General features: G+C 35.8%; 1 protein-coding gene across 1 annotated transcript; it reads left to right on the top strand.

Moving 5' to 3' along the window:
* The first annotated feature begins 496 nt into the window (after positions 1–496).
* Positions 497–14,502, top strand: LOC127938081 (uncharacterized). Its single transcript, XM_052534485.1, has 9 exons — positions 497–855; positions 1,584–1,880; positions 6,834–8,769; positions 8,877–8,945; positions 9,707–9,781; positions 9,897–9,974; positions 10,844–10,918; positions 12,785–12,877; positions 13,424–14,502. The coding sequence occupies exons 1-9, from the start codon at positions 595–597 to the stop codon at positions 13,651–13,653; spliced, it is 3,114 nt and encodes a 1,037-aa protein (XP_052390445.1). The 5' UTR covers positions 497–594; the 3' UTR covers positions 13,654–14,502.
* The last annotated feature ends 11,115 nt before the right edge of the window (positions 14,503–25,617 follow it).

Genomic DNA, 25,617 nt, shown 5'->3' with positions numbered 1-25,617 from the left:
GTGTGTGTGAGTGCGTGTGTGTGTGTGTGTGTATTTGTGTGGGTGTGTGTGTGTATTTGTGTGGGTGTGTGTGTGTGTATGTGTATTTGTCTGTGAGTGCGTGTGTGTGTGTGTGTGTGTATTTGTCTCTGTGTGTGTGTGTGTGTGTGTGTTTGTGTATTTGTCAGTGTGAGTGTGTTTGTATTGCTATATTAGTGAGGACCAAAATGTGACAAAACACCTTTTAAGTGAGGACCTTTTGGTAAAGTGAGGACAAAATCGTGGTCCTCACTTTATTTTGCTCAGTTTAGCCCCCGTGGGGGTGGGGCATTGTGCTGTGCAAATCTCTCAAATGTCCTTACTTCAATAGCAGATCATGACAGAACTGTGTTTCCTTCATTCTCCATTCTCCCTCTAAAGGATAGAGACGTGAACTGCAGCCAATTTATCATTGGCTGGAAGAGAACGGCTCCGATTTTTTGATTGGTTGGCTTGGTGATTTTTGTGATTGGTCGGCCAGTGAACGTACATATCTGTACATAAACTGTATTTCTTTCTTTATTTCTTAAATATCACAATTACTTTCCCAAATAAGGAGTACATAAAATAGGATGTATGCTTTTCAGCAACAACTGCCTCACAAATGCAATTGTTTTTCATCGAGCTGCATTTAATGGCGATCATTATGCACGGCTTTTTGGCGCCAGCATTACGTCACGTGGAGTACGTGAATCGAGCTCGTGTTCCGCGAAACGTGTCAGTGACGCGTATGAACGGAGAGAAATGACGGAGCGGTTTAACCGGAGACTGAGGCGGCTGCGGGAGCACCACGCGATCTGTGAGCAGAGACACCGGAGAAACAGCGCGAAGGACGGAGTAAGTACTGTTCTAACACAGTAAATATCAACTGTCGATTTATTTTAACTTTTGTATCCGTGTTATTTCATTATTCAATTAAGTGTTCATGGTTTTATGTAGATAGAGAGTGGGGGAGGGAGAGAGGTACAACCACCAGTTGATATGTTTTGCATAGATTAGTTTTAATTAATGATTTTAATGAGGAAAATGGCAAGAGCTGACTGCCAAAATCGCCCCCTTCTTAAATAAGTATTTTTAATAGGTATACTGTACATATTTATATCTGTATACGTGATGTAGAACAATTCTATAAGAGAAGCAGTGTAAAAAAAACGAAGCAAGTAATGTTTAAAGAATGAAATATAAACTGGATTTATTAATCAGTGTATCGGTGTTGTGTGGAGATTAAAGATGAAAGATTAATAATGCTTCACGCGATGTGTGATCTGCGCCCCTCCCCCACACGAGCCGAGCGGAGCGGAGGCCCAGAGCAGAGAGCGAAGCAGAGAGCGAGCGCTGAGCAGAGAGCGAGGGGTGGGGGAGGGGCGGCTGGTTTCTGTTATAGTTGATTTTACTAATGAGATGGAATCTGCCACACTTTTAACATTGAACAAGGCGCATGGACACAAACTGTACAAGAATATGAAGAAAGAATCATACACCACTTATGATGAAGAGGACTTTAATACTTTAAAATGTTGTTTTTGAAATGACTGTAAGTTAACTTAAAAATTTTTTGATTATAGATGAAAACTTCACATCAAGATGGACAGAAGAGGGATGAGGAGGATCTGGATGGACAGAAGAGGGATGAGGAGGATCTGGATGGACAGAAGAGGGATGAGGAGGATCTGGATGGACAGAAGAGGGATGAGGAGGATCTGGATGGACAGAAGAGGGATGAGGAGGATCTGGATGGACAGAAGAGGAATGAAGAGGATCTGGATGGACAGAAGAGGGATGAGGAAGATCTGGATGGACAGAAGAGGGATGAGGAGGACCAAGACGGACAAAATGACTTCATCCAGGAAATTTGTATAGAGGTAAGTGATGGTTAAGGGTTTTTTTGTTTATATTATTCAATTTAAACAGATCATTGGATATATTTTTATTATACATACATTCACAAACAGCTAAATATATTTTCATCTGAAAATTAGCTTTTTGTCTCGTACTCCCTCATATAGATTTAAACCTGTATCATATTCTCTGGAACACAAAATAATATTTTTTGATTTTCTTTTTCTTCTGTTTATTGCAAGTCGATTCTTCAGTAGGGTTAGGAATCATTAGAAATTTTCCAGTTCTGCCTTATGGTTCCGTTTTCAATTCCAGTTCCATTAAAATCATTAAACAACTATAAAAATAAAAATAGTGTTAAGGAAAACTTAACAATATTCAACTACTCAGTGCTTAATACTGTTTATTACTTACTGTCAACTTAATTTAAAGGTTGGCAATGTCAAAATGCAACGTATATTATGCTATACAAATTTTCTGGTTCCATTTAAATAAACTATTATGTTTTTTTACCATTTTACCTTCATTGAATGTAGTGTTGCTTGAAAGTAATGCTGAGTAATGCTAGTACCAGTCCCTCCAGAAAAACGCGATTATACGATCGCCTGATTTAATGCATAATCAGCCAAAGGCCGCACATTTATGCGGGGTCGCATTTTTTCAAATACGCCGCTCTTTTGCCGCATAAATTGCCGATTTCAGAAAGCAAAATATGCGGGGCTAGCATGATTTCATAATCCCTGTATTTTCGTTGCAAAAAACTCACATATATATATATTAGCAGAAAGCTGAAAAATGTTGCGTTTACTTCACACAAGTAAAGCACCATTTTCCCCTATTGCCATGGGAACCTTATGAAGTGACGTAATTACGTGACGTGAACATCATCTGCAAACCCCGCGGTGAAACCAGGGTGAAACTTGAAGCGCGCAAATCATTCTTATTTGCCAACACAAATAAGCGTAAAAGAACGCACAAAGCAGTTTCCCGATTGGTTACATGACAGTGGAGACAAATTATATTGCGACAACTTGCGAAAACTGCGGTTTGATGAAAAAGAGAAAAAAAGGTGATTCCCCCAGCACCCCCTTCTCACTAGGCTACTAACACTGTTGTAGTTTCATTCAGAAGTTGATGCAACTTTACAGTTGTAAGATTGCACTTTTCTGTTACAGAACAGTACCAAAAACTTAGTTGTAATTATATTAGTAGTATGTAAAATAACTTGCGTTCCAGTAAGAGATTGCAACTTAAATATTCTGTGATTTAGTATGCTCGCTTATCATGGGAAGTAATAAGAAATTACTCTTTACATTAAGGTAGTAGCCTAGTGAGAAAAAGGTGTTGGGGGAATCACCTTTTTTTCTCTTTTTCATCAAACCGCAGTTTTTGCAAGTTCACGCAAATTCATCGGATAAAATTGCAAAAATATCCCGCATATTCCATCGCATTTTTTAAGAAAACGTGCCGCAAAATCAAGGATTTTTGCCCGCAACAATCACAAAAAAAATCCGCGTTTTTCTGGAGGGACTGTAGTACATCAATAACATTTAGCTTTTCAAGCAGGAAAAAGCTGATTGGCCAAATAGTCCCTTGAGAGCTGAGACACTTGTTATTCTCCTCAAATTAATGAACTGTTATACTTATAACCATGTATACACACTCTCCATAAAGCTCCTATTTCATAGTGGTCGACCGATATGTGTTTCTTGACTGCAGATATCTTAGAAAGCAGGGGGCCGATAGCTGATATAAAGCCAATATTACTTTTTTTTTATTATTATTATTAATATTTAAGAAGTTTAAAATCACTTGACAATGGATTAAAAAGTAAATGTGGAAAATAAACATGCTTATGCTGCATTCACAGCAGACGCAAATAGAGCGTCTGACAGCAGTGATTTCAATGTTAAGAAAATACAAAGACGGGAATAGACAACCTGTGAAGTCCAGCCGATGTCATTTTTGTTCAGGCTAGTTACATCTATTTTGAGCTACCAAAAGCTGTAGTATGCCTGCCCAAAGGGCTAACAGGGATTTTGGAATTTAGCGAGCCCTAAAGTCAAGAATAAAGAACAGTCACTGATAGTTAGGGTTAGGGTTAGGGTTAGGGTTGGACCAAACCAGACTAACCCTAAAAACCCTAACCCTAACAACATTTATAAAACTATTACACTGTGTCAACATTTTAACATAATATTAGTAATATAGTAATATTAGTATCAAATTGACAACATTATAGTTTACAGAAAAACCAATACAATTCCCATTATAACCCTGAAAACCATTCTTTGTGTTTTGGGGAGGAGTTTTATATTTATGTTTATTTTATTGTTCAGCAGGGAAGATTATAACTGTATAACTACTTTTACATAATTAATTTAATTGAAGAATTTCACTGGAAAGATTTTATTTTTTTATTTTATATAAATAACTATTTCTTTAGTCAATTTGTAAAGTATTACATATCTTACATTGTATTTGGGATTGGTGGAAAAGGTGCTGAATGTTTTATTTCATCCAAGTGAAATTAGAAAGCAGTTAGACTGAACTTACATTGGTATTAAACGCGGAGCCAGGTGCGAGTCGATGCAGGTTGTGAGCGTGTGTTGAGCCTCATCATACTGCCAGATGCGCTCGTGAAGAGGTGCAGGGCGAGCAAATATAACCCAGTGTTACGAAACAGGCTGCGTGAATACAGCGAGTGTGAACGTCTCGTCCGTGACTCGAGATTCGTGCCGTGTGGAGAAGATAGGAGCGAGTATGAGAAGCATTCAGAGACACAGTCAGTGTGCGGTATTTTGAATTGAGAATACCGAACATGCATTATAAACTTATTTCAAATTAATCTGTTGGGGAGATAAAATGTGTAAGACAACATTCATGTACTAACAAAACATCTAATGCTGTGTTCACACCAAATGCGAATAGAGTGTCTGGCGCGAATGATTTCAATGTTTAGTCGATGCAAAGGCACATTTATGCGCGTCTGGAGGTCTCGCGGTGCGAATGAGGCATTTAGCGTGGCGCAGAAGACACGAATTCGCCTCATTCGCGCGTCTATTTCGCGCGAATTGAGCGTTGCGCACAAATGATGCGAATTGACACGCGAATTGAGCGTTTCGCGCGTTAAGCGCGAATGATGCTTTTTGTGCATTTAGCGTTTGACGCGAATTCGCGTCTGCCACCGGAGTTGAAAAATGTAAACTTTGCCGTCAATTCGTGCCGCGTTAACCAATCAGGAGCCTGCTAGGAGTCACTCATTCAACATGGAGGAACGACTGATGTTGTCAGTGAGCAGTCAACTGGAGCTATATGACAAAAGTTCATATTTGTATAGAAACAGGAATAAAGAGGACTTGTGTATATATATATATATAAAACATATTAATAGATTAATTGAATAAAGGCCAAAGATAAGAAACGTTTAGTTTTACCACAAACTAATTATGTTTTATCTTGAACCACTAAAGAGACATCAGAGCCAGCAGGAAATGTCAGAAGGTCTAGCCGAGCTGAGGCTGCTCGCGGCGGATACATGATGACGGAGCTCCCGCTGATCATGTGGAGCTCACGTCTCCGAGATCGGCGAAACACATTTTTTAAATAGACGCTGTCTTTATAAATAAACCGCATATCTGAGTTTAAACCAACTACATTCTGAAATACTTTTAAAACTACATTTCATGACATGATAACCGTAATATTTTGAAAATTATCAGAATAAAAATGGCGATTGAAAATGCTGCATGAACTCATCTGGCAGAAGCCCCCCCAATTCGTGTCTGTTGTGAAGTTAATTTCATGCGCGAATGATCTCAAAATGTTCAAGCGGCAAACTAGACGCAGTAGACGCGAATTTGACGCTCTATTCGCGTTTGGTGTGAACACAGCATAAGAATGTATCTTTTATCCTCCAGTACTGAAAACACAACCGATAAGGGAGCTCTTGATCGTTAATTCTTGTATTGTGACGCAGCTCTTGCAAATTACCTTTTTTGATCATTGACTGTATTTTTGAGGTTTAAGTTACATAATGTTTTTCTTTAGTTTTAATTTGCCTAACTATTGATCTGACCCTGTAGACGCCATAATCCCACTCTGTCTCTCTCCCGCTTTCCTTTCCTATTTTTTTTAAATTTTTTATTTTTCGTTTAATAAGTTGATTAGAGCAGAGCTGATTGGGGAGAATGGAGGTGTGCTCACTATATTGGTTAGTAAGACTGCACTTACTACACAGAGCTGTAGTTCGCTGACAAGCTACGCAATATTGTGTTCATAACTAAATGTAATTCATCTGCGATTATGATGCGATATTGTGTAACTTGTCAGTGAACTGCAGCTCTGTGTAGTAAGTGCAGCTTCATTTGAAAGCAGCTGATGGACATTTACCACTAATCACAGAACCATCTTTACTGATGAGACACGCATTACAATCACATGCGATTAATCCTGCAGCACTAGTCCTATTTTAACTTATTTGCCACGTCATTGTTTGATACAAATTATTCAGTCTTCGTTGATATCAGCTGTGTATAACAGCAAAACAGAATATCAACGCTGCACTTCAATATTATAAAGTCATCCTTAAAATGAGGCTGCTTGGTTTTTTTGCTTGCTGGCAGAACAGCTTTGGATGATTGTGTCATTGTTCCCATAGTTCGTTCATGGTATTTTGGCACATATGTGCACATACGTGATCACACCTTAAAGAGAATGAATGTTTTGAGTTTTGAAAATTACTTTGTTTCAAAAACAGAGACTATTTAAAGAATTTTATTATCTATTAAAGAACAATTTGACCTCTCAGTGCATGACCCCATTTCATTCTTCTTTGGGTTGATAGTGTTTTGTCTTTGGGGAAACATATAAACTATGCAGTGATTTTATTATTTTTTAACCAATATATATTTTTAACTATTGTGATCTTTCCTAAATAACTGTATTGTGAATGTCTAAATTGTGTTTGTTAACAGGAGCAATCGAACCAGGGCAACAAGGACTGGAGTGATCTGGATGAGAGCGAAGGCTCAGTCTTTGTTCCTTCAGTGGAGGAGTCTACTGATGAAGAAGACCTCGATTCAGAAGAGTCCCCGATTGAAAAGACCATTCGAAAGACTGTAAAAGACACAATATTTAATACATTTGAAGAAGTCAAGAAGGCAAAGCAAAAAACTCCAAGAAAGAAGGCTAAGCAAAAAAGTCCAAGAAAAATGACAATCAAAACAAGTCAGCGAGATCCTAAAGGCAAACGAACGTGGAACAAAAAACAGTACTGTGTCTTCTGTGAAAAGGCACAAAGCAAGCTTGCTAGACATCTTGAAAGAAGTCATTCCAATGAAACAGAAGTTGCTAAAGCCTTTAGTTTTCCCAAACGTTCAAAGGAACGCAGGATTCTTCTGGAACAGCTCCGGAACCAGGGTAATTATTATCATAACATCAAAGTCTTGGAGACCGGACGTGGAGAGATCATTACCTGGAGACAACCGACTGAAGATGCAGACATTTCTGAGTTCCTTCCCTGCCCGGATTGTCTGGCCTTCTTCATGAAGAAAGACCTGTGGAAACACTCCAAGACGTGTCGAGGACAGCGGGATGTGAAGAGAAGCAGAGGAGAGCGTGTGAGATCAGCTGCAGTCTGTCTGATACCAACACCTGCACAGTGCTCTGCTGGGATCAGCTCTCTCCTACAAGCTATGAGACAAGATGAAATCTCAGAAACAATCATGAAGGACAGTTTGATCTGTCTCTACGGTGAATCACTTTATACAAAGTGCGGTCATGATAAGTCACAGCATCAGTATATCATTCAAAAGATGAGAGAGCTGGCCAGGTTTATGATCGAAGTAAAGTCCAGATCCAGAGAAGTGAGTAACCTTACACAGCTCTGTAACCCTGAGAACTTTCTCCTAGCCATCGCCGCTTGTAAAGAAGTCAGCAGCTATCAACCAGATTTAAATACGTTTAAAACCCCGTCCCTCGCTCTGAAGATCGGATACTCGCTGAAGAAAGCCTGTCAGCTCAGTTTGGGACAGAGTTTAATGGCAGGGGACAGAGACGCTGAGAAGAAGCTGAAAAACTTCATCAAGCTCATTGACAGTCATTGGCGTACCAACATTTCGAGTCAAGCCCTCAACACCTTGCAGCAGAGCAAGTGGAACAAGGGAGACACCATCCCTCTCACAGAAGATGTTGTGGCTCTACAAAAGCATCTCAAGAGTGTGGAGCAGGTCTCAAAAGACAAACTCAAAGAGAACGTGAATGGCGCCGAGTGGAAAATCTTGGCTGAGACGTTACTCTGTCAAATAATTCTTTTTAATCGGAGACGTGAAGGTGAGGCATCCAAACTGCTCCTTGCATCATACGTGAATCGAAACGTGAAGCCTCCTAATGAAGATGTGGTCAAATCTCTGACTAAATTAGAGCGGGAGCTGTGCAATGAGCTGACTCGATTAGAGATCCGAGGGAAGAGAGGTAAGAAAGTGCCTGTCCTGCTGACCAAGGACATGCTGGAGTCCATGGACCTGCTGAATGAAAGCAGGAGCACAGTGGGCATCAGCGAAGCCAATCCTTACGTCTTTGCAAGACTGGGGGCTTTAACGCACATCCGCGGATCAGACTGTTTGAGAAAGTTTTCCAAAACGTGTGGCGCAAAAGACCCCAGGAGCCTTACGTCGACCAAATTAAGGAAACAAATAGCTACTCTGAGTCAGATCATGAATTTAAAAAACAATGAACTCGACCAATTGGCCAAATTCCTGGGACACGACATTAGAGTGCACCGCGAGTATTACAGACTGTCCGAGAATACAATCCAACTCGCTAAAGTTAGCAAGCTGCTTTTGTCTCTAGAAAAGGGATCTGACTGTTACAAAGGAAGATCTTTGGAAGAGATTACATTTAGTACAGAGGGTGAGTAAAACTTATCTGGATTTTTACACTTCAGTGATTATACTAAATGTATTATATCTGTTTTTATGTTGTTTTGTATTTGACATCTTTAATCATGTGCTTCACAGAGACTGAAAATGACAGAAGCGCTGCTTCCGGAGGCCTGCGAGAGCATGAATGCAGAACCACAGAAGAAGGTCAGCACTGAAGGATCTGTTGGTTAGCTTAGAGGCCATATTCAACCGGTCGCTGATTTAAAATCTGCAAGAAACCGTCCAAAACCATAGAGTCCTGGAGTAAAACATATTCGACTCTGTCTTAACTTCAAAGTGATCGTTCAACCAAAAATGTAAATTCTGCTGTCATGTCCTCGCCCTCGAGTCCCAAACCTGCATGAATTTCTTTGTTCAGTGGAACACTAAATATTTTAAAGAATGTTTGTAACCAAACCATTTTGGGGAACCACTGAATATATGTGGAGAATAGGAGAATAAATACAACGGAAGTTGTGGAAAATTCTTTTAAAAAACCCTCTAAAGTCCAGGTAATTCATATTCACCAATAGACTATTATTACCTGTAACTCCCTACAGAAGTCAATGGTTTGGTTACAAACATTTCATCAATATATCTGCCCTTTCCCCTGAACAGAAGAACGTGCAGCAGTCTCAAACAACTTTATCCACATATATATTATATCAAATCCACAAATATGTGTGAAGAACCAAAGCAAAGATCAGTTATCACGATTAGAAGATCTGTCATCTGTTAAATAATCTCAAGGACTGAGCCCCTGCTTTAGACAAAATATAAAACTGTTTTGATACGCATTGACTGATTTACAGCATCACCTTTGCTTAGAAAGAAATTGTGTGTTTGTTATGATCGTTAGAAACCATTTTTGCTTCTAAACAGACAGTTTTGGCACGTGATTTAACTTGCACTGTTGTGATCTCTAGATGCTTCAGAGAAAGATGAAGAACCCTCTACCTCAGTAAAGACAGTTAAGCGAAAGCTTCGCGTCACAGAAACTGGTAAGCAGTCAGAAGATCGGTTAGACACGTGATTGTAGAATATGTCTGTTCATTTATCATCTCATCCACAGACAGTTTTGGCACGTGATTTAACTTGTACTGTTGTGATCTCCAGACGGTTTACAGAAAGAAGATGAAGAACTCTCTACCTCAGTAAAGACAGTCAAGCGAAAGCGTCGCGTCACAGAAACTGGTAAGCAGTCAGTAGATCGGTTAGACATGTGATTTTAGGGTTGGGTACCGTTTACATGTTAACCGGTATGTTACCAGTATCTGTGCCTGAGATTTGGTGCCGGTACTTAACAGTAGCTTTTTACACTATTTTACTCTCTGTGTAATAACAAAAACATTTATTTCAGGGGAAAAAAGCCCAGAACAGTTTATTTCATTTGAGTTTTCCCTCTTTTCCTCGCTTCTCTATTAAATAACTTGTAAAATTTCTTTTTTTACTTTCAAATTAGAAGCAATTTGCTGTAGATTCAGTTTTATTACAAAATACAGCGCCAAACTCATAGAACTTTTATTAACAAAACTAATAAAAATAAACCATGCTATATGCCTTATATAAATGAACAAATTATTTAGGCTTATGCAACGTTTACTGGGTAGGTGTTGGGCTGTGATGGTGGTTGTCAGGTTTGGGGGGGGCTTAGTTTCTGTAATCTGGCCAAATACAATTTACTGTCGGGGATTTGTGTCGCGTCGTGCTGCATCCAGTGTAGCAGCACCCATAGATTATAACGATCATCTGGGTCTGCGCTGTGTTGTGTTTGAACGAGTAGCAGGAGTGACATCACACCACAGAGTCTCTCTCTCTCTCTCTCTCTCTCTCTCTCTCTCTCTCTCTGTAACTTATGAACAGATGTGATCTTAGTTACCAAGATTTGGCACAGATTGATTTAATGTGAATCTGTAATCAGTAGTACCGACGCAAATTGGTCCGTACCCTTAAAAGTACAGAATTTGGTACCCAACCTTAGTTATTATAGACTCAGCATTTTCATTTATCACTCAGTTCTGACATGTTTTTTTATTTATTTTTTTAACTGTTGTAATCTCCAGTCGCCTCAGAGAAAGATGAACAACCCTCTTCCTCAGTAAAGACAGTCAAGCGCAAGCGTCGCGTCACAGAAACTGGTAAGTACAGGTGCATCTCAATAATCAGAAGTTAATTTATTTCAGTAATTCAACTCAAATTGTGAACTCATGTATTAAATTAAGTCAATGCACACAGACTGAAGTAGTTTAAGTCTTTTGTTCTTTTAATTGTGATGATTTTGGCTCATATTTAACAAAAACCCACCAATTCACTATCTTAAATTAGAATACTTCATAAGACCAATACAAAAACATTTTTAGTCAATTGTTGGCCTTCTGGAAAGTATGTTCATGTACTGTACATGTACTCAGTACTCGGTAGGGTCTCCTTTTGCTTTAATTAATGCCTCAGTTCAGCGTGGCGTGGAGGTGATCAGTTTGTGGCACTGCTGAGGTGGTCTGAAGCACAGTTTTCTCTGACAGTGGCCTTCAGCTCATCTGCATTGTTTGGTCTCTTGTTTCTCATCTTCCTCTTGACAATACCCCATAGATTCCCCTGGGGTTCAGGTCTGGTGAGTTTGCTGGTGAGTAAAGCACACCAACAACTAGATCATTTAACCAACTTTTGGTGCTTTTGGCAGTGTGGGCTGGTGCCAAATCCTGCTGGAAAATGAATCAGCTTCTTCAAAAAGCTGGTCAGCAGAAGGAAGCATGAAGTACTCTGAGATTTCTTGGTAAACGGGGGGAGGGACTTTGGTTTTCAAAAAACACAATGGACCAACACCAGCAGATGACATTGCACCCCAAATCATCACAGACTGTGGAAATTTAACACTGGACTTCAAGCAGCTTGGGCTATGAGCTTCTCCACACTTCCTCCAGACTCTAGGAGCTTGGTTTCCAAATGAAATACAAAACTTGCTCTCATCTGAAAAGATGACTTTGGACCACTGAGCAACAGTCCAGTTCTTCTCTTAGCCCAGGTAAGACGCCTCTGAGGTTGTCTGTGATTCAGTAAATCTCTCGACACGTCTGTGTGTGGAGCTCTTGATGTCTTGACCCCAGCCTCAGTCCATTCCTTGTGAAGTTCACTCAAATTCTTGAATCGATTTTGCTTGACAATCCTCATAAGTCTGCGGTTCTCTTGGTTGGTTGTGCATCTTTTTCTTCCACACTTTTTCCTTCCAGTCAACTCTCATTTAACATGCTTGGATACAGCACTCTGTGAACAGCTTCTTTGGCAATGCATGTTTGTGGCTTACCCTCCTTGTGAAGGATGTCAATGATTGTCTTCTGGACAACTGTCAGATCAGCAGTCTTCCCCATGATTGTGTATCCTTTGCAGGTGTTTTGAGTTGATTAACTGATGTAGGGCTGCTCCGATCACGAATGGCTGATCATTATGCGCATCTCGTCAGTAAAGCCGGTTCTCTAATCAGCGGTTAATTCCATCAGGTGCTGATTTCACATAGAGTACCTGTTACTACACAGAGCCATTGTTAACTGAGAAGCTGCGCAAATAAACGCTGAAAAAGAACGTGGATTTGCGCAGCTTCTCAGTTAATAACAGCTCTGTGTAGTAACAGCTGCTCTATGTGAAATCACGCACCTGATGGTATTTACCGCTGATTAGAGAACCGGCTTTACTGACGAGATGCGCATAACGATCGGTTGATCGTGATCGGAGCACCCCTATTGGCATGTTACCATATTCTAATTTGTTGAGAGAATTGGTGGGTTTTTTAATTTGAGCCAAAATCATAATTAAAATAACCAAAGACTTAAACTACTTCACTTTGTGTGCATTGAATTTATTTAATACACGAGTTTCACAATTTGAGTTAATTTAAGTACATGAACTTTTCCAAGACATTCTAATTGATTGAGTAGTCAGTAGATCAGTTAGACATGTTATTGTAGAATATGTCTGTTTATTAACATCTGTTTGACTGTTGTGATCTCCAGACGCTTCAGAGAATGATGATCAACCCTCTACCTCAGGAAAGACAGTCAAGCGCTCTCCTCCAGACAATCAACACATTATAGAGATGTTCTCAGGTGATCAGATCGCTCAGCTGCTCTTCTGCACAACTTATTCAGCCTGCTTAATATCTGTCTGTAGCCAAGTTTCCATCCAGTTTTGTTATCAACAGAATCAAAACTAGCTGTCTCCATCCAGTTTGCCGCTCATTTTGTATTGTCACGCATGCAACATTTAAGGGTTTATAAACATGATTGGTCAAGTCCCCTTTATTTATATAGTGCTTTTAACAGTAGAGATTTTGTCAAAGCACTTTACAGTATTAAATGTGAAAATAATGTGTCAATAATAGAGAAAGACCATAGTAAACACACAATTTGAGAATTGAGGCAGTTCATCATTGAATTCAGTGATTTTGCAGTAGAGCACTCATCAAGTCTTTCCAAATTTCTAAATGCTTGCTATAATGGGGCAAAATGTGTAGCATTTTTTTTTGCAAAACAACCATTGGATGTAAACCTGGCTAGTGATGAAACCTGTGAAAATAGAGTGAGGCTTCTTTACACATTTAGCAGCAGGTTTTGGAGGTTGTTGTTTAGTTGGATCTTTGTTCTGTGTTTCAGGAAAGAAAGCTCCTAAGAGACCATGGAGCAGTGAAGAGCAGAGCGCTGTGAAGAGGACTCTCACAACATGCTTTTCCTTAAGGAAGCTTCCTGGAAAAGCCGAATGTCAATCATGTCTAGATGCTAATCCAGTACTGAGCTCAAGATCATGGCTTGATGTTAAAAACTTTGTCCATAACAATCTTCAGGCTATGAAAAGGAAACTTGCTTCTTGCAGGAATGCTGTCTAATTTCCTTCCAGAGTATCAGTCTATCAGTTTTTTCTCTCGGTTGAGTACTTCACGCACGTTTCTCTTTTCAGAGTAAGCACTTTACCGTTTTCTTTTGTTGGAGAAATATAAATCTTTTGGATTTTGTATAAACTCAAGGCACTTTACTTATATTTCCTTTCTGAGAGGAAGCATGCACTTTATATTACTTTGATTTTATTCAAAATATAAAATATTTCTATTTCTCCAATAGTGCATTTCATTCCTTAAGTGGAAGTAAGCACTTTATTAAGTCTCTATATATTGACTGCTAATCATTTCTTTTTCTTTCTTTTTTTCATAAGTATACGCACTTTATTTACAGTTTTTTAGAAGTCATTTTTTCATTTTGAAGATCTGCACAGTGGTCAGTGCACTCTTTCGTTGTGTCATTCGTTTGTTTTAAGTCTGCCTGAGTTTAGTTGAGTTTCTGTGGTTCTGTTGAGTTACTCTGTCTGTATCTGGTGTAGTCCACCGCCTGGTCTCTGTGACTGAGGCTTGTGTTCAATCCCATCATGCTCTTACTCAACCTCCGAGTGTGTGATAGTCACCAAATAAAGGGCTGCTTTTCTCTTGCAGAATCAAAACTGTTGTTCTTGTGTACATAGATCTACACAAATTTCAATAGCATTTTTTAAATCTCACAGGAACTGAGGTAATCCTGTAGGAATGAACCCTTTATTATAGGGTAGTCGAAGTCTTAAATTAAACCCAAACTTTCTTATTTTCTCTACAGTCCAAAGCAGTTTATGTGATGAAAAGATGCTGAAAATGCATCTTTAATCAAAGCAATAAATAACATTTTACTGTACATTATTCAATTTAAGATTAGTAATATTCACAATATTTCTTATTCCTGTCAAGTTGGAACAGAATCTGCACTAAACGAGAGTATTTTACCATTACTGGTTGCCATTATCATATAAACTCTTATAAGGATTTACCAATAATAGATAGAAATTTATTTAAAAAAAAAAATATATATATATATATATATATATATATATATATATATATATATATATATATATATATATATAAAATTACATATGCGATTTAAATAAATCTATACTGTTTGAAATTTTTGGTAAAAGAAACGTTTTTATTATTTTTATTCACTGTTAGTAATTTACTAACAGAAACGGATCAATGTCTTGTGCAGTTTTTGTATCCATGGCAACGTAATTTAAAAACTACACTTCTGTGACGTCATTCAGTGCGGAGCCGTTTAAATCTGCGCTCGGTAAGATTCAAACAATCGTTCTCCTTTACCATTAAAACTTTTATTATCAGCATCAAATACCGTTATTCATATGTGATTACATATTTTATACTTATAAAACGTTTGGATAATTAATATTTAGAGTCTTGTATGATATTCGCATTTAAAATGTGCGTTGCTATCCACATAGCAACAGCGTGACCTCACAAGTGTAGCGGATTTTCAAACGTGTGTTAAGTTTTTCATCGTTGGCGTGTTTTCTGTATCTGAAGTGATTTAACAGCGTCTAGAGCCACCTAATGGTGATCTGTGGTATTCGTTTGTCTCTAGTGCCTTTAGAAAACCTGGTCCTCAGTACTGATCAGGTCTGTCAAGGTCCTCACTAATATAGCAAAACCAGTATGTGTGTGTGTGTGTGTGTGTGTGTGTGTGTTTATCTGTGTGTGTGAGTGCGTGTGTGTGTATTTGTCTGTGTGTGTGTGTATGTGTGTGTTCGCATGCGTGTGTGTATTGGTCTGTGTGTGTGTGTGTGTGTGTGTGTATCTGTCTGTGTGTGTGTGCTAGTGCGTGTGTGTGTATGTGTTCACGTGCGTGTATGTGTGTGTGTGTCTGTGTGCGTGAGTGGGTCTGTGAGTGTGTGTGTGTGTGTGTGGGTCTGTGAGTGTGTCTGTGTGTGTGTGTGTGTTCGCTTGCATGTGCGTGTGTTTGTGTGTGTGTCTGTGTGCGTGAGTGGGTCTGTGTGTGTGTGTTCGCGTGTGTGTTCGCATGCGTGTGTGTTTGTGTGTGTGTTCGCGCGTGTTTGTGTGTGTGTCCACTCTTCGCTAATGGAACTGTGTCAGTGAGTTGTTCACAGTCTTAATGAGCTGTAATAATAACATGCTCGGGTGAGCAGAGCCGAGGGTGTCTCACGCTGCTGTCAGGAAATCCCCCCACAATGCACAAGAGACACCGTTCTCTGATGACATCATTCATGAACACAGAGAACTGAATTACATCATATTCAGGATGAGCAATTAACTCTGCGACCGCGGGTCACTGGATCCTCCTTCAGGAGGACAACAAACCGTTAACAGAGACGTGTCTCTGAGCACACAAACACTGAATATAACCGTACATAACATCCTCAAGACAGCAGTTCCAGAGTCACATGAACGTCATAATTCACTTTAGCTTTAAAGAAAAACCACGCTCAGATAAACTCCTGCCAGCTGCTCAAAGGAGTTTTATTCTGGAAAAGAAACTACAGGCAACACAGAAATAACTGTTCGCTTAATTACAGCGGTCATTTCTTTATCCTTGTAACACATTGAGCACATTAATCAGAAGCAAGAAAGTGTGAAAAGTCAACCAATTAGTCTGTATTTAGTGCATGAGTATACTAATAATAAAAAAACTTTTAATTTGTATTTTTAGAAGTGCATATGTTTGTGCATATATACACATGAATTATTATTATTATTAATTATACTTTTGAATTTATATTTGTACATATAACGTGTGTATGCGTACGTAACATTTAAACCAAAATTTATAAATTAATACCAATTAAATATATATATATATATAATTATATTTATAGTAAATTAATAATTATAATATAGCATCTTATATATTAGATTTTATATAAATACTTTACATATACAAAAATACAATAAAACATTACATTTTATAACAGTAAACAGAAATAATGAAACTCATAATTATTATATAAATGATATTTTATACTTTTTGAATTTATATTTTTATTTTGTACTAGTGGTGTCAATCTATTTAAATATATATATATATATATATATATATAATATAAACTTTTGGAAACCAATCGCAATTAATCCCACCTAATTTTATAGTTTTAAATATACTTTAATATTGCAATAATTTCACATTCAATATTCAGATAAATGTATGACTAAAAATATTAATTATCTTAAATAATCGCCAAACTCTGTATCTTTCATTGCAAAAAGGGATTTGGGTGATATTAGCATATATGCACAAAAAAGCATGCACACTTTTTTATTTGTGTCAAACTAATTATGTGGGAAAAGTGGAAACTGAATCATCACTTTTAGGAGAGAGAAAAAAAAACATTTACATTCATGCAAAACTCATTGCTCAGGTTTGATATGCAGGAGGAAATTGCACAAAATTATTCATTTGAGATGAGGGTCTGCTAAATCTGTCAGTCTGTTTTTTTTTATATAAATAATTAAATGTTTGGTAAGGCCCTATTCCTGATGTTCTCTTACTGTTTTATCACAGCTCACTCTGAGAAATTTAACAGAGGTTACAACCTCAGATCATATCGATCAGTGTTTTAAGTGGGCCGGTACGCACCAGTACTCAGTACCGCCACTTCCAAATATAGCTCTTGAGCGTACCGCCACCTCTCCGTGCGCCTAGAACGTGCTTTTAGCGTACAGGTACGTTCATTTGGACATCTGCTTTAATAGAGGTTTTAATCCTTTCCCTGCGCTGCCGCTTTTCAGAGCACCCTTCACAATGGACGCTTCCTAATTCTTCCCAGTTCAGAGCGGGTTTGCTAATCATATGAATCAATTCGAGAGTTCGTAGTAGGTTCGGCAATCATTTGAGTCAGTTCGGGAGTTCGGAGCAGGATCGCGAATCATTTGAATCAGTTTGGGAGTTCATAGCAGGTTTGTGATTCATTTGAGTCAGTTCGGGAGTTCAAAGCGGGTTCGCGAATCATTTGAGTCAGTTTGGGGATCGCGAATCATTTGAAACAGTTCGGGAGTTCGTAGCGGGTTCGCGAATCATTTGAGTCAGTTCGGGAGTTCGAGGCGGATTCGCGAATCATTTGAGTCAGTTTGGGAATCGCGAATCATTTGAACCAGTTCGGGAGTTCATAGCGTGTTCGCGAATCATTTGAGTCAGTTCGGGAGTTCGTAGCGGGTTCGCGAATCATTTGAGTCAGTTTGGGGATCGCGAATCATTTGAACCAGTTCGGAAGTTCATAGCGGGTTCGCGAATCATTTGAGTCAGTTCGGGAGTTCGTAGCGGGTTCGCGAATCATTTGAGTCAGTTCGGGAGTTCGTAGCGGGTTCGCGAATCATTTGAGTCAGTTTGGGAATCGCGAATCATTTGAGTCAGTTCGGGAGTTCGAGGCGGATTCGCGAATCATTTGAGTCAGTTTGGGAATCGCGAATCATTTGAGTCAGTTCGGGAGTTCGTAGCGGGTTCGCGAATCATTTGAGTCAGTTCGGGAGTTCGGAGCGTGATTCATAGGAGTCAGTTTGGAAGTTTGAATGCAGTAATGCAGTAGCTCTTTCTTAGGGTATTTTTTTTCAAAATCCTTTTGCACATTTTATTTATGTTCAGTAGTTCTTTCTAGCTCAAGCAAATCCACAAACTAATAAAAGGATTTATTATTAAGGTTGCCTGTTTACTGCTGTATATAAAAGCCCTTCAATATAGTTGTTACCTCAGGGGATGAGCGGAGTCATCACAAAAAAAAAAAAAAAAATACAGAAAAGAAAAAAATGGCTATAATAGAGACCACTTAAAGCACTGATAGCTTACATTAAGAATATTAACATCAGCACAGATTGTTTTACCTTCTGTCAGTCTAGAGTGCCTTGAGTCAAATGATCATGTCATCAGATAAGCTACTGACAAAATTACAATTAAAATAAAAAATTCAAGGCCAGAATTTAACACAAAATGAATGGCAATAGTGGACGAGTGTGTTTTGCTCATATGTGATACCCGTCTTTGCCACCAGAGGGCATCATACACTCACACATTACAGTTTTTCTCAGTCACATTGGTGCATTCTCACATCAGAAATGAAATTCTCAAAACTACTTGTACAACCTCCACATCATCTAGTCATTTATACACATCATAAAACCAGTTTCTCATTCTTTTGAACAAGTTGCGATAGCTTTTGTACATTCATGCAATTGATTACGCACATTTATCTGTGGTTTCCTACATTATCAGTTGCTAATGTCATGTCGCTTAAAACGTATTACACAGTTTTCTGTGCAATAGTCTTACCCCTCAAAACATCTAGTCTTTAGTTCATCATATAAGCCATTAAATGCAAAATGTTTTAATCTAGTTGTCACAAACTGCCAAGCACACTTTTTTTATATTTATTTTTACACATTATTATTAGACTTTTTGTCAATTTGGCATGAATTGTGCAAGTGAATCTTGACTAATGAAGAGAATGTAGATGATAAAGCAATGATAAACCCTTTCTCTGAAATAGCTCAAAGGTTCATCTCATGAGTCTTCAGTTAGAAAGCTTATACTGTAAAGACTGTACATGTTCATTGACACAGATACTTATTTTTGAGAGATGAACTAAGGATTTTGAGCAAGAGACTGGCTTTTGCAGGTAATCCATGGTGTTTTGTTCTTTGTACGAGTTGTTTTGAGAAATTAACTTACTGTTTTGCAAATCTCAAGGATGATTCGAGAAATGTACCAAAGCGACTGAGAAAAACTGTAAAACAACATTCATTACAAGGTGTGTGTGCGTGTGTGTGTGTGTGTGTGTGTGTGTGTGTGTGTGACATGCAAAACAGAAATAATCCAAACTCAAAAGTATAATATCAATCTTTTAATCCGCTAAATAATAGCCGTTTTTCAGGCTTAGCGAATTAGGCTAATTAGAGACAATTACTTATATCATTCTCATTTTTTATTAAATCATTTTTTCATTTCACTAATCAATCAATCCATTTTTATTAATTGTTTTTTTTTATATACAAGGGGTCGTTAACGATGCTTACATAAAGACGTGCAAATTCACATCTTACACATAACAATATATAAAGGCCCAATTATATTATATAAAAAATATATATATATAATCATAAAAGTCAATAACCATTATTATTTTTTTTTATTACAATATAAAAATAATATTTTATATATAGTGCACTAAAATGCTATTTAAAAACACTGATTACATTTTACAAGTGTATACTTGTGTCAGGTATTTGCTCACATCAATAACCTTCATTATGAGCAATAATAATTCATAAATCCCTTTCCAAACAGCTTCAAATCTTCCCAATATTTCATCAGCAATGAGCCTGAGATTTTCTGCCAAAATAGAAATCAATTCTAATGCATAATTAAGTTTTCAGTTTGTGTAATAACAAACAAACCTATGTTTTCATAAATGTAAAGTATAAAAAACTAACACAAGCTTTTCTCACTTTTAAAAATTATATAAGATTCTATTTTAATACTTTGTACATTTTCTGTATCAAAAAGCTCTTAAAACTTGGGATTTGTCATTTTTATTATTATAATTAATATTATTTTATTTTAATTTTTGTTCACATACATTATATAGCTGTAATAAAATATATTAATATATTTGAGAGCAAGTTGGTTTTCAAGGGAGAAAAACAGTGTAAAAAAATAAATAAGAATAAAATAAGAATTAAAATAAATTCATTAGATTCAGATAATAACATTAACAATGTTTAAAATCATATGTTGCATCATTTTTGAGGGTTCTTAACATATAAAAGATCAAAAAACATTTATTTAATTAAATTATTATCTTTTGATCAATTCCAAGACCAGTTTGGGAAACTGTACTAAAACAACTTCCTCACAATAAAGAAAAAAAACTCAGTTATGACACTAGATGGCAGTAAAGTCCTGCAAAGAGATGAGCATTTTAATCTGATTTATGTGTCTTTTTCACTTCAATTGTTATTCGAGGGAACACATTTACTATATTTAGTATAGTTTCTGGCTCCTACACACTTGTATTTCGGTACTGTATATGATAAATGATGAAAAGTGTGGTCTGTTTTGTTTAAGATAACATAAACAATCAAATGTACAGGTTTTTTCAACAACACTCCGGATCAACTCCTCTTAAAGGTGTACGCACTCATTTTTTTTTTTTTTTTTTTTTTTTTTTTTTTTACATATATGTCAATTATTTGTACTTTTTAAAAGATCAGTGAAGACTAAACAAATGGTGTTTACAGTAACGCACAACAGGAGTCTATAAAACAAAGCGGCTCGATTGAACGTATAAAAAAATCGGCTCAGCAATGTCTCAGTAAGATCAGACTTAAATGATCAGAATAAATAATGCAATGATGATTGAAAGATGAACACCGTGTGCAACAGGTTTAACAGCAAAAGTTTTGATCTTTAAGAGGCAGAACAAGACATGTTAATGTACTGTTGTCATGTCCAGATAGCTTTTATAAATAGCTCTTTATTGTGACCGTTTCATATTTCAGGCTAAAAGTAGACGCTGGAACTAAAGAGGGAAGCATCTAAACGCAGACTGATTTCTCCCAGCTATGCAAGGACAGATTTTCTTTATGGCTCTCGTTACAACGGAGAAACTTCACCTTTTGCTCGATGCATTTCTGTTTAGTGTGAAAATAACAACCGAGACGTGAGACACACACTGAGACCATGGTGTCTGTAAATACTGAATGGATTTGCAGCAAGTCATTTGCTTCTAATTTAGTATTAGATGGCAGTAATGTCAGGGCAGAGTATTTTTTTTTCTATGCAAAATTTTTAAATCAAATAGAAATTTAATAAAACAAATAAAAATATAAATAGAATAAATGCCTAGTTTTTATAGATGTGTCTCAGAAAAACATTCCTGGTGTGCATCTTGAGACGAAACAATATTTAATATACATATATATATATATATAATCTACTGTGCATTAAGATAAACTTGACTAGTAATATTGAATGGATTTGCAGCTAGTAATTAGCAAAGAAAAATTAGCAGCTATTTGCAGCTTTTAAAAATAAAACAAAGTGAATCAATTAATAATAAAAGAATAAAACATATCAAATATAATTATAAGGATTTGATTCCTGAAGCTGAAGTATAAGCGCTCTATCTTCAAAAAAATAAATAATAAATAAATATAAAATCAACTAATATTGATTCATCTTTTTTTGTTGTTGTCTGCTAAAAATAAATGGTAAAGATTTCTATATCAATGCATCCCTACATAACAAAACATAAAACGTGCTTATGTTTAATAATCTTTCAGGTTTAATAATGCTTTAATAATAATTGCTAATGCAATTTTAATATCACTGATAATAGGCTAGTTTTTATTAATATTTTTATTTAGATTTTTATATATATATATTTTTAGTTTACCCTTTAATTTTAGTTAAAGTTTTGATAGTCATTTTAAAGCATGCATGTATAGTTTTTATTACTTTTTTATTTTTATTTAATTAAGTTTGCTATCTTAATGTTGCAGCAACTATGCATTTTTTTTTGTGCAAATTTAAAATGTAAGTTTTTTTTCTCCTAGTTTTAGTTAATTATAATAATCCTGCTTCTGAATTTATAACTGTTGCACTAACATACTTCTGTGTGTCTCTGATCAATAGTGTAGATACTACGAGCTACGAGCAATGATCGCCGCTCCCTCTAACACATATTCATATTTCAAGAGCCATTTTTATCTCATGACCTGATTATTTTTGCTCTGACCTTTTGGGATTACGTGTGTTCATTGTTGCATTTTTGGAGTGTGATATATCTGCTTGTTAAAGTCTGCAGCTGTTGTCTCCAGAGACGCCCAGCGAGCTTCATGCAGAGCCACTTCTGAGTGAAAGTATCTCATTCCCAACAGGACGGTCTGAAGAGGGACACAAACACACACAGCAACAGTAACCAGCCCAAACACACTGTCTGTATACATCAGGGTTAAAAGAGGAAAGCAGAGACATTGTTGCAGTCTTAAACATCTTTACAGGTTCTTCAGAGAACTCGAGTGCAAATGCATTGCTTTTTTAAAGATCACAGGAATCAGTTCTCAGTTACGTTTCATTTAAGCATCAGTAGTTTCTGAAGAGTTCATTCTTAACATACAATGAGAAGAGCTTTAAAATTAGACATCTGATCTTGGATGAATTTGATAAGAACATGGTTGCTTTTCATTCTCTATTATTAACTTGTATTATTTTTGGCATTATACGTTATTTTTACATAACAGTTAAGCACTTTAATCCCAAATTGTGACTGCCATGATGCAACACTAAATATTATAAATAATAATAAGTTTCCATACTTATTTGTTGTGAGGAATGTTTATTAAATTTGTTATTAAAATTAAATAATTAAATAATTGCTGTGTTACAGTGAGGAGAATTTAACTGGGAATCATTAAAAGCAATAAGAAAAACAAAAGAAAGTAAAATATCTGGATGCATTACAGTAATGGGAATTTTGGATGAAATGTGTCATGAAAATAACATTACGATGCAAAAAAAAATTATAAATTAAATTAAAATTAAATTAAAATTAAATTAAAATATTAAATTAAAATTAAAAATTTAAAATTTAAAATTTAAAATTTAAATTAAAAATTAAAAAATAAAATAAAAAATACAAAAATACAAATATTAAATAAAAAAATGTATATATATAAAAAAAAAAAAATATATATATATATATATATATATATATATATATATATATATATATATATATATATATATATATATATATATATATTTAAATTTTAAATTTTAAATTAAATTAAATTAAATTAAATTAAATTAATGCATTCAGGGGACGCTTTTATCCAAAGTGACTTACACTGCATTCAGGCTATCAATTTTTACCTATCATGTAAAATAACTAATAATTCTTAATGATTCCCAGATAAATACTCATTACAGTTATTCAGTAATTTTGTATTTCAACAATAAATACACATTCAGTACAACAAATAAATTTAAAAATATTTTACAGTATAGTCGCCTTTATTTATACAGATTCTGTCAAAGCAGATTTACAGTGTTAAACAGGAAAATAATGCAAGAGGACAATAAATAAAAAAAAGTTAAAGTCAGTTCATTGATGATTCAGAGATTATTGTTTCTGTATTTGACTTTGAGAGCATAGGTCGTAATTGGGATGTGTTTTTAAGAAAGAAAACAAAAGCTAGAAAAACATGGCTTTCTAATAAAATTATGTAGTTCTAGACTGAATGTGAAGCCCACTCGCAAAAACACTTTTTCATAACACTTTTCTGTGTGAAAGGGCTTTCCTGAACTTCTTAAAGCCTATTAAAAAAAAACACTCAAATTTAATAACTAATGCAAAAGTAATGTAAATCATTACTTTCCATAAAAAGTGACTTTAGTAACGTAATTAGTTGCTTTTTTTAGGGAGTAACACGATATTCGAATGCATTCAAGTAACTTTCCTCACCTGCTCCTGAACCACGTCTGACATCGGCAGAGATGTGTTTATTGGTTTTATAAAAGGTAATGGAAAAACACCCTAAATTAAGATATTTGTAGCATAAATGTTCCTCTGACAGCTGACCCTGAATCAGACGCCCACAAGAGCGACATTAAAGCCATATACGCTTCATTTCCCACCACACAAACATCAACATCTCAACTCGTCCTCCTCGTAGAGAACCAGCGTCCCAGATCTCTCCCCTGAGAACCCAGCGCAGGCACATCTCACATTTGGGTCACTTTGAGTTTTAGGATATTTAGGAGCTTGATCGAAGTAGAGAAATGAGATGTGAGAGAGTGAAAGCCCCTCGTGTTGTCTACATTTTAATATATATATACATTATATATAACACAAAATAGATTTGTACACACTCTTTAGAAAATGTAAGTGTCACCTGCTCATGCAAATAAAAAAATGCATATATTAATAATTTGCATACGTATATATCCTTATTAACTGTATATAGTATTTATTTTTATTTTTTATTTGTCTCTTATTTATTTTCATATACTCAGTTTCCGTTTTGATTGTAGTTTTATATTTCTATTAAGCTGTTTAACTTTTTTGTTACTTGTTATATAGGTATATGAAATAAAATATATATTCTTTTTTTATTTCAGGTAATTTATCATTTATATTTCTATTTAATTATATATATATATATATATATATTTGTGAAGTTTAGAACTTTTTAACTACACACACAGACACATATAAACTTAATCAGTTAATATATATACATGTAAATTACTAAAAATGACAAAAACACACAACAAAATTACTAAACGTTTAACTAAACGTAATAAAGATGAACATTTAACCCTTTAACTGTCACCTGTCCGCTCTGTGGGACACCTACATTTATTTCACTATATTACAATGAAATCTAATCTAATATCGAAAAACTATATTTCGTTGGAAAGGTCTAAGACTCCCAAATACATATTTTACCCATGTTTTTTGTTAACAATTATGTAGGAAATGTAATAAATTAATTTATGACAAGAGTGCACCCTCAAAAATCTACATTATAACAGGAGTTTTGACCTTTGTTTTTAAAAAAAAGACTTCCTCGTTGCCTTTTTCTCTATCACATTTTAGAAATCATCAGAAGTTATATATCAACTGAAAACTTAAAATCTCTAAATTCATCCTTCAAAACCCATTTTAAAATCAGACATTGCATTACCATGTAAATGGTACATCAATATCATGTTACAAAATGTTTTCAGTCATGAATTATAAAAATTTAAGTTTGGAACATGCACTATACTGATTTAGAATAATAATAAAACTAAAATGGTATTATAATGATACTAAAATCATCATTTATATATATATATATATATATAGAGAGAGAGAGAGAGAGAGAGAGAGAGAGATTTGTTTTTTACAATATGAACAACAGTAACAGTGATGCTCATAAATGCATCAGTTTTTCTTAAAATGCATGAACATAAGTCATTCTGAACCC

The sequence above is a fragment of the Carassius gibelio genome, chromosome A20 (assembly GCF_023724105.1).
Source record: "Carassius gibelio isolate Cgi1373 ecotype wild population from Czech Republic chromosome A20, carGib1.2-hapl.c, whole genome shotgun sequence".
Taxonomy (NCBI): domain Eukaryota; kingdom Metazoa; phylum Chordata; class Actinopteri; order Cypriniformes; family Cyprinidae; genus Carassius; species Carassius gibelio.
This window is presented reverse-complemented; position numbering and strand designations above follow the sequence as displayed.

What these genes read in the sequence shown, in the direction of transcription:
- LOC127938081 (XM_052534485.1), top strand. Translation starts at nt 595, where the DNA reads ATGCTTTTCAGCAACAACTGCCTCACAAATGCAATTGTTTTTCATCGA. An exon ending in ATGCAGAACCACAGAAGAAG is followed by an intron (nt 8,946 to 9,706) that starts GTCAGCACTGAA and finishes TGTGATCTCTAG; the next exon opens with ATGCTTCAGAGAAAGATGAA. An exon ending in GCGTCGCGTCACAGAAACTG is followed by an intron (nt 10,919 to 12,784) that starts GTAAGTACAGGT and finishes TGTGATCTCCAG; the next exon opens with ACGCTTCAGAGAATGATGAT.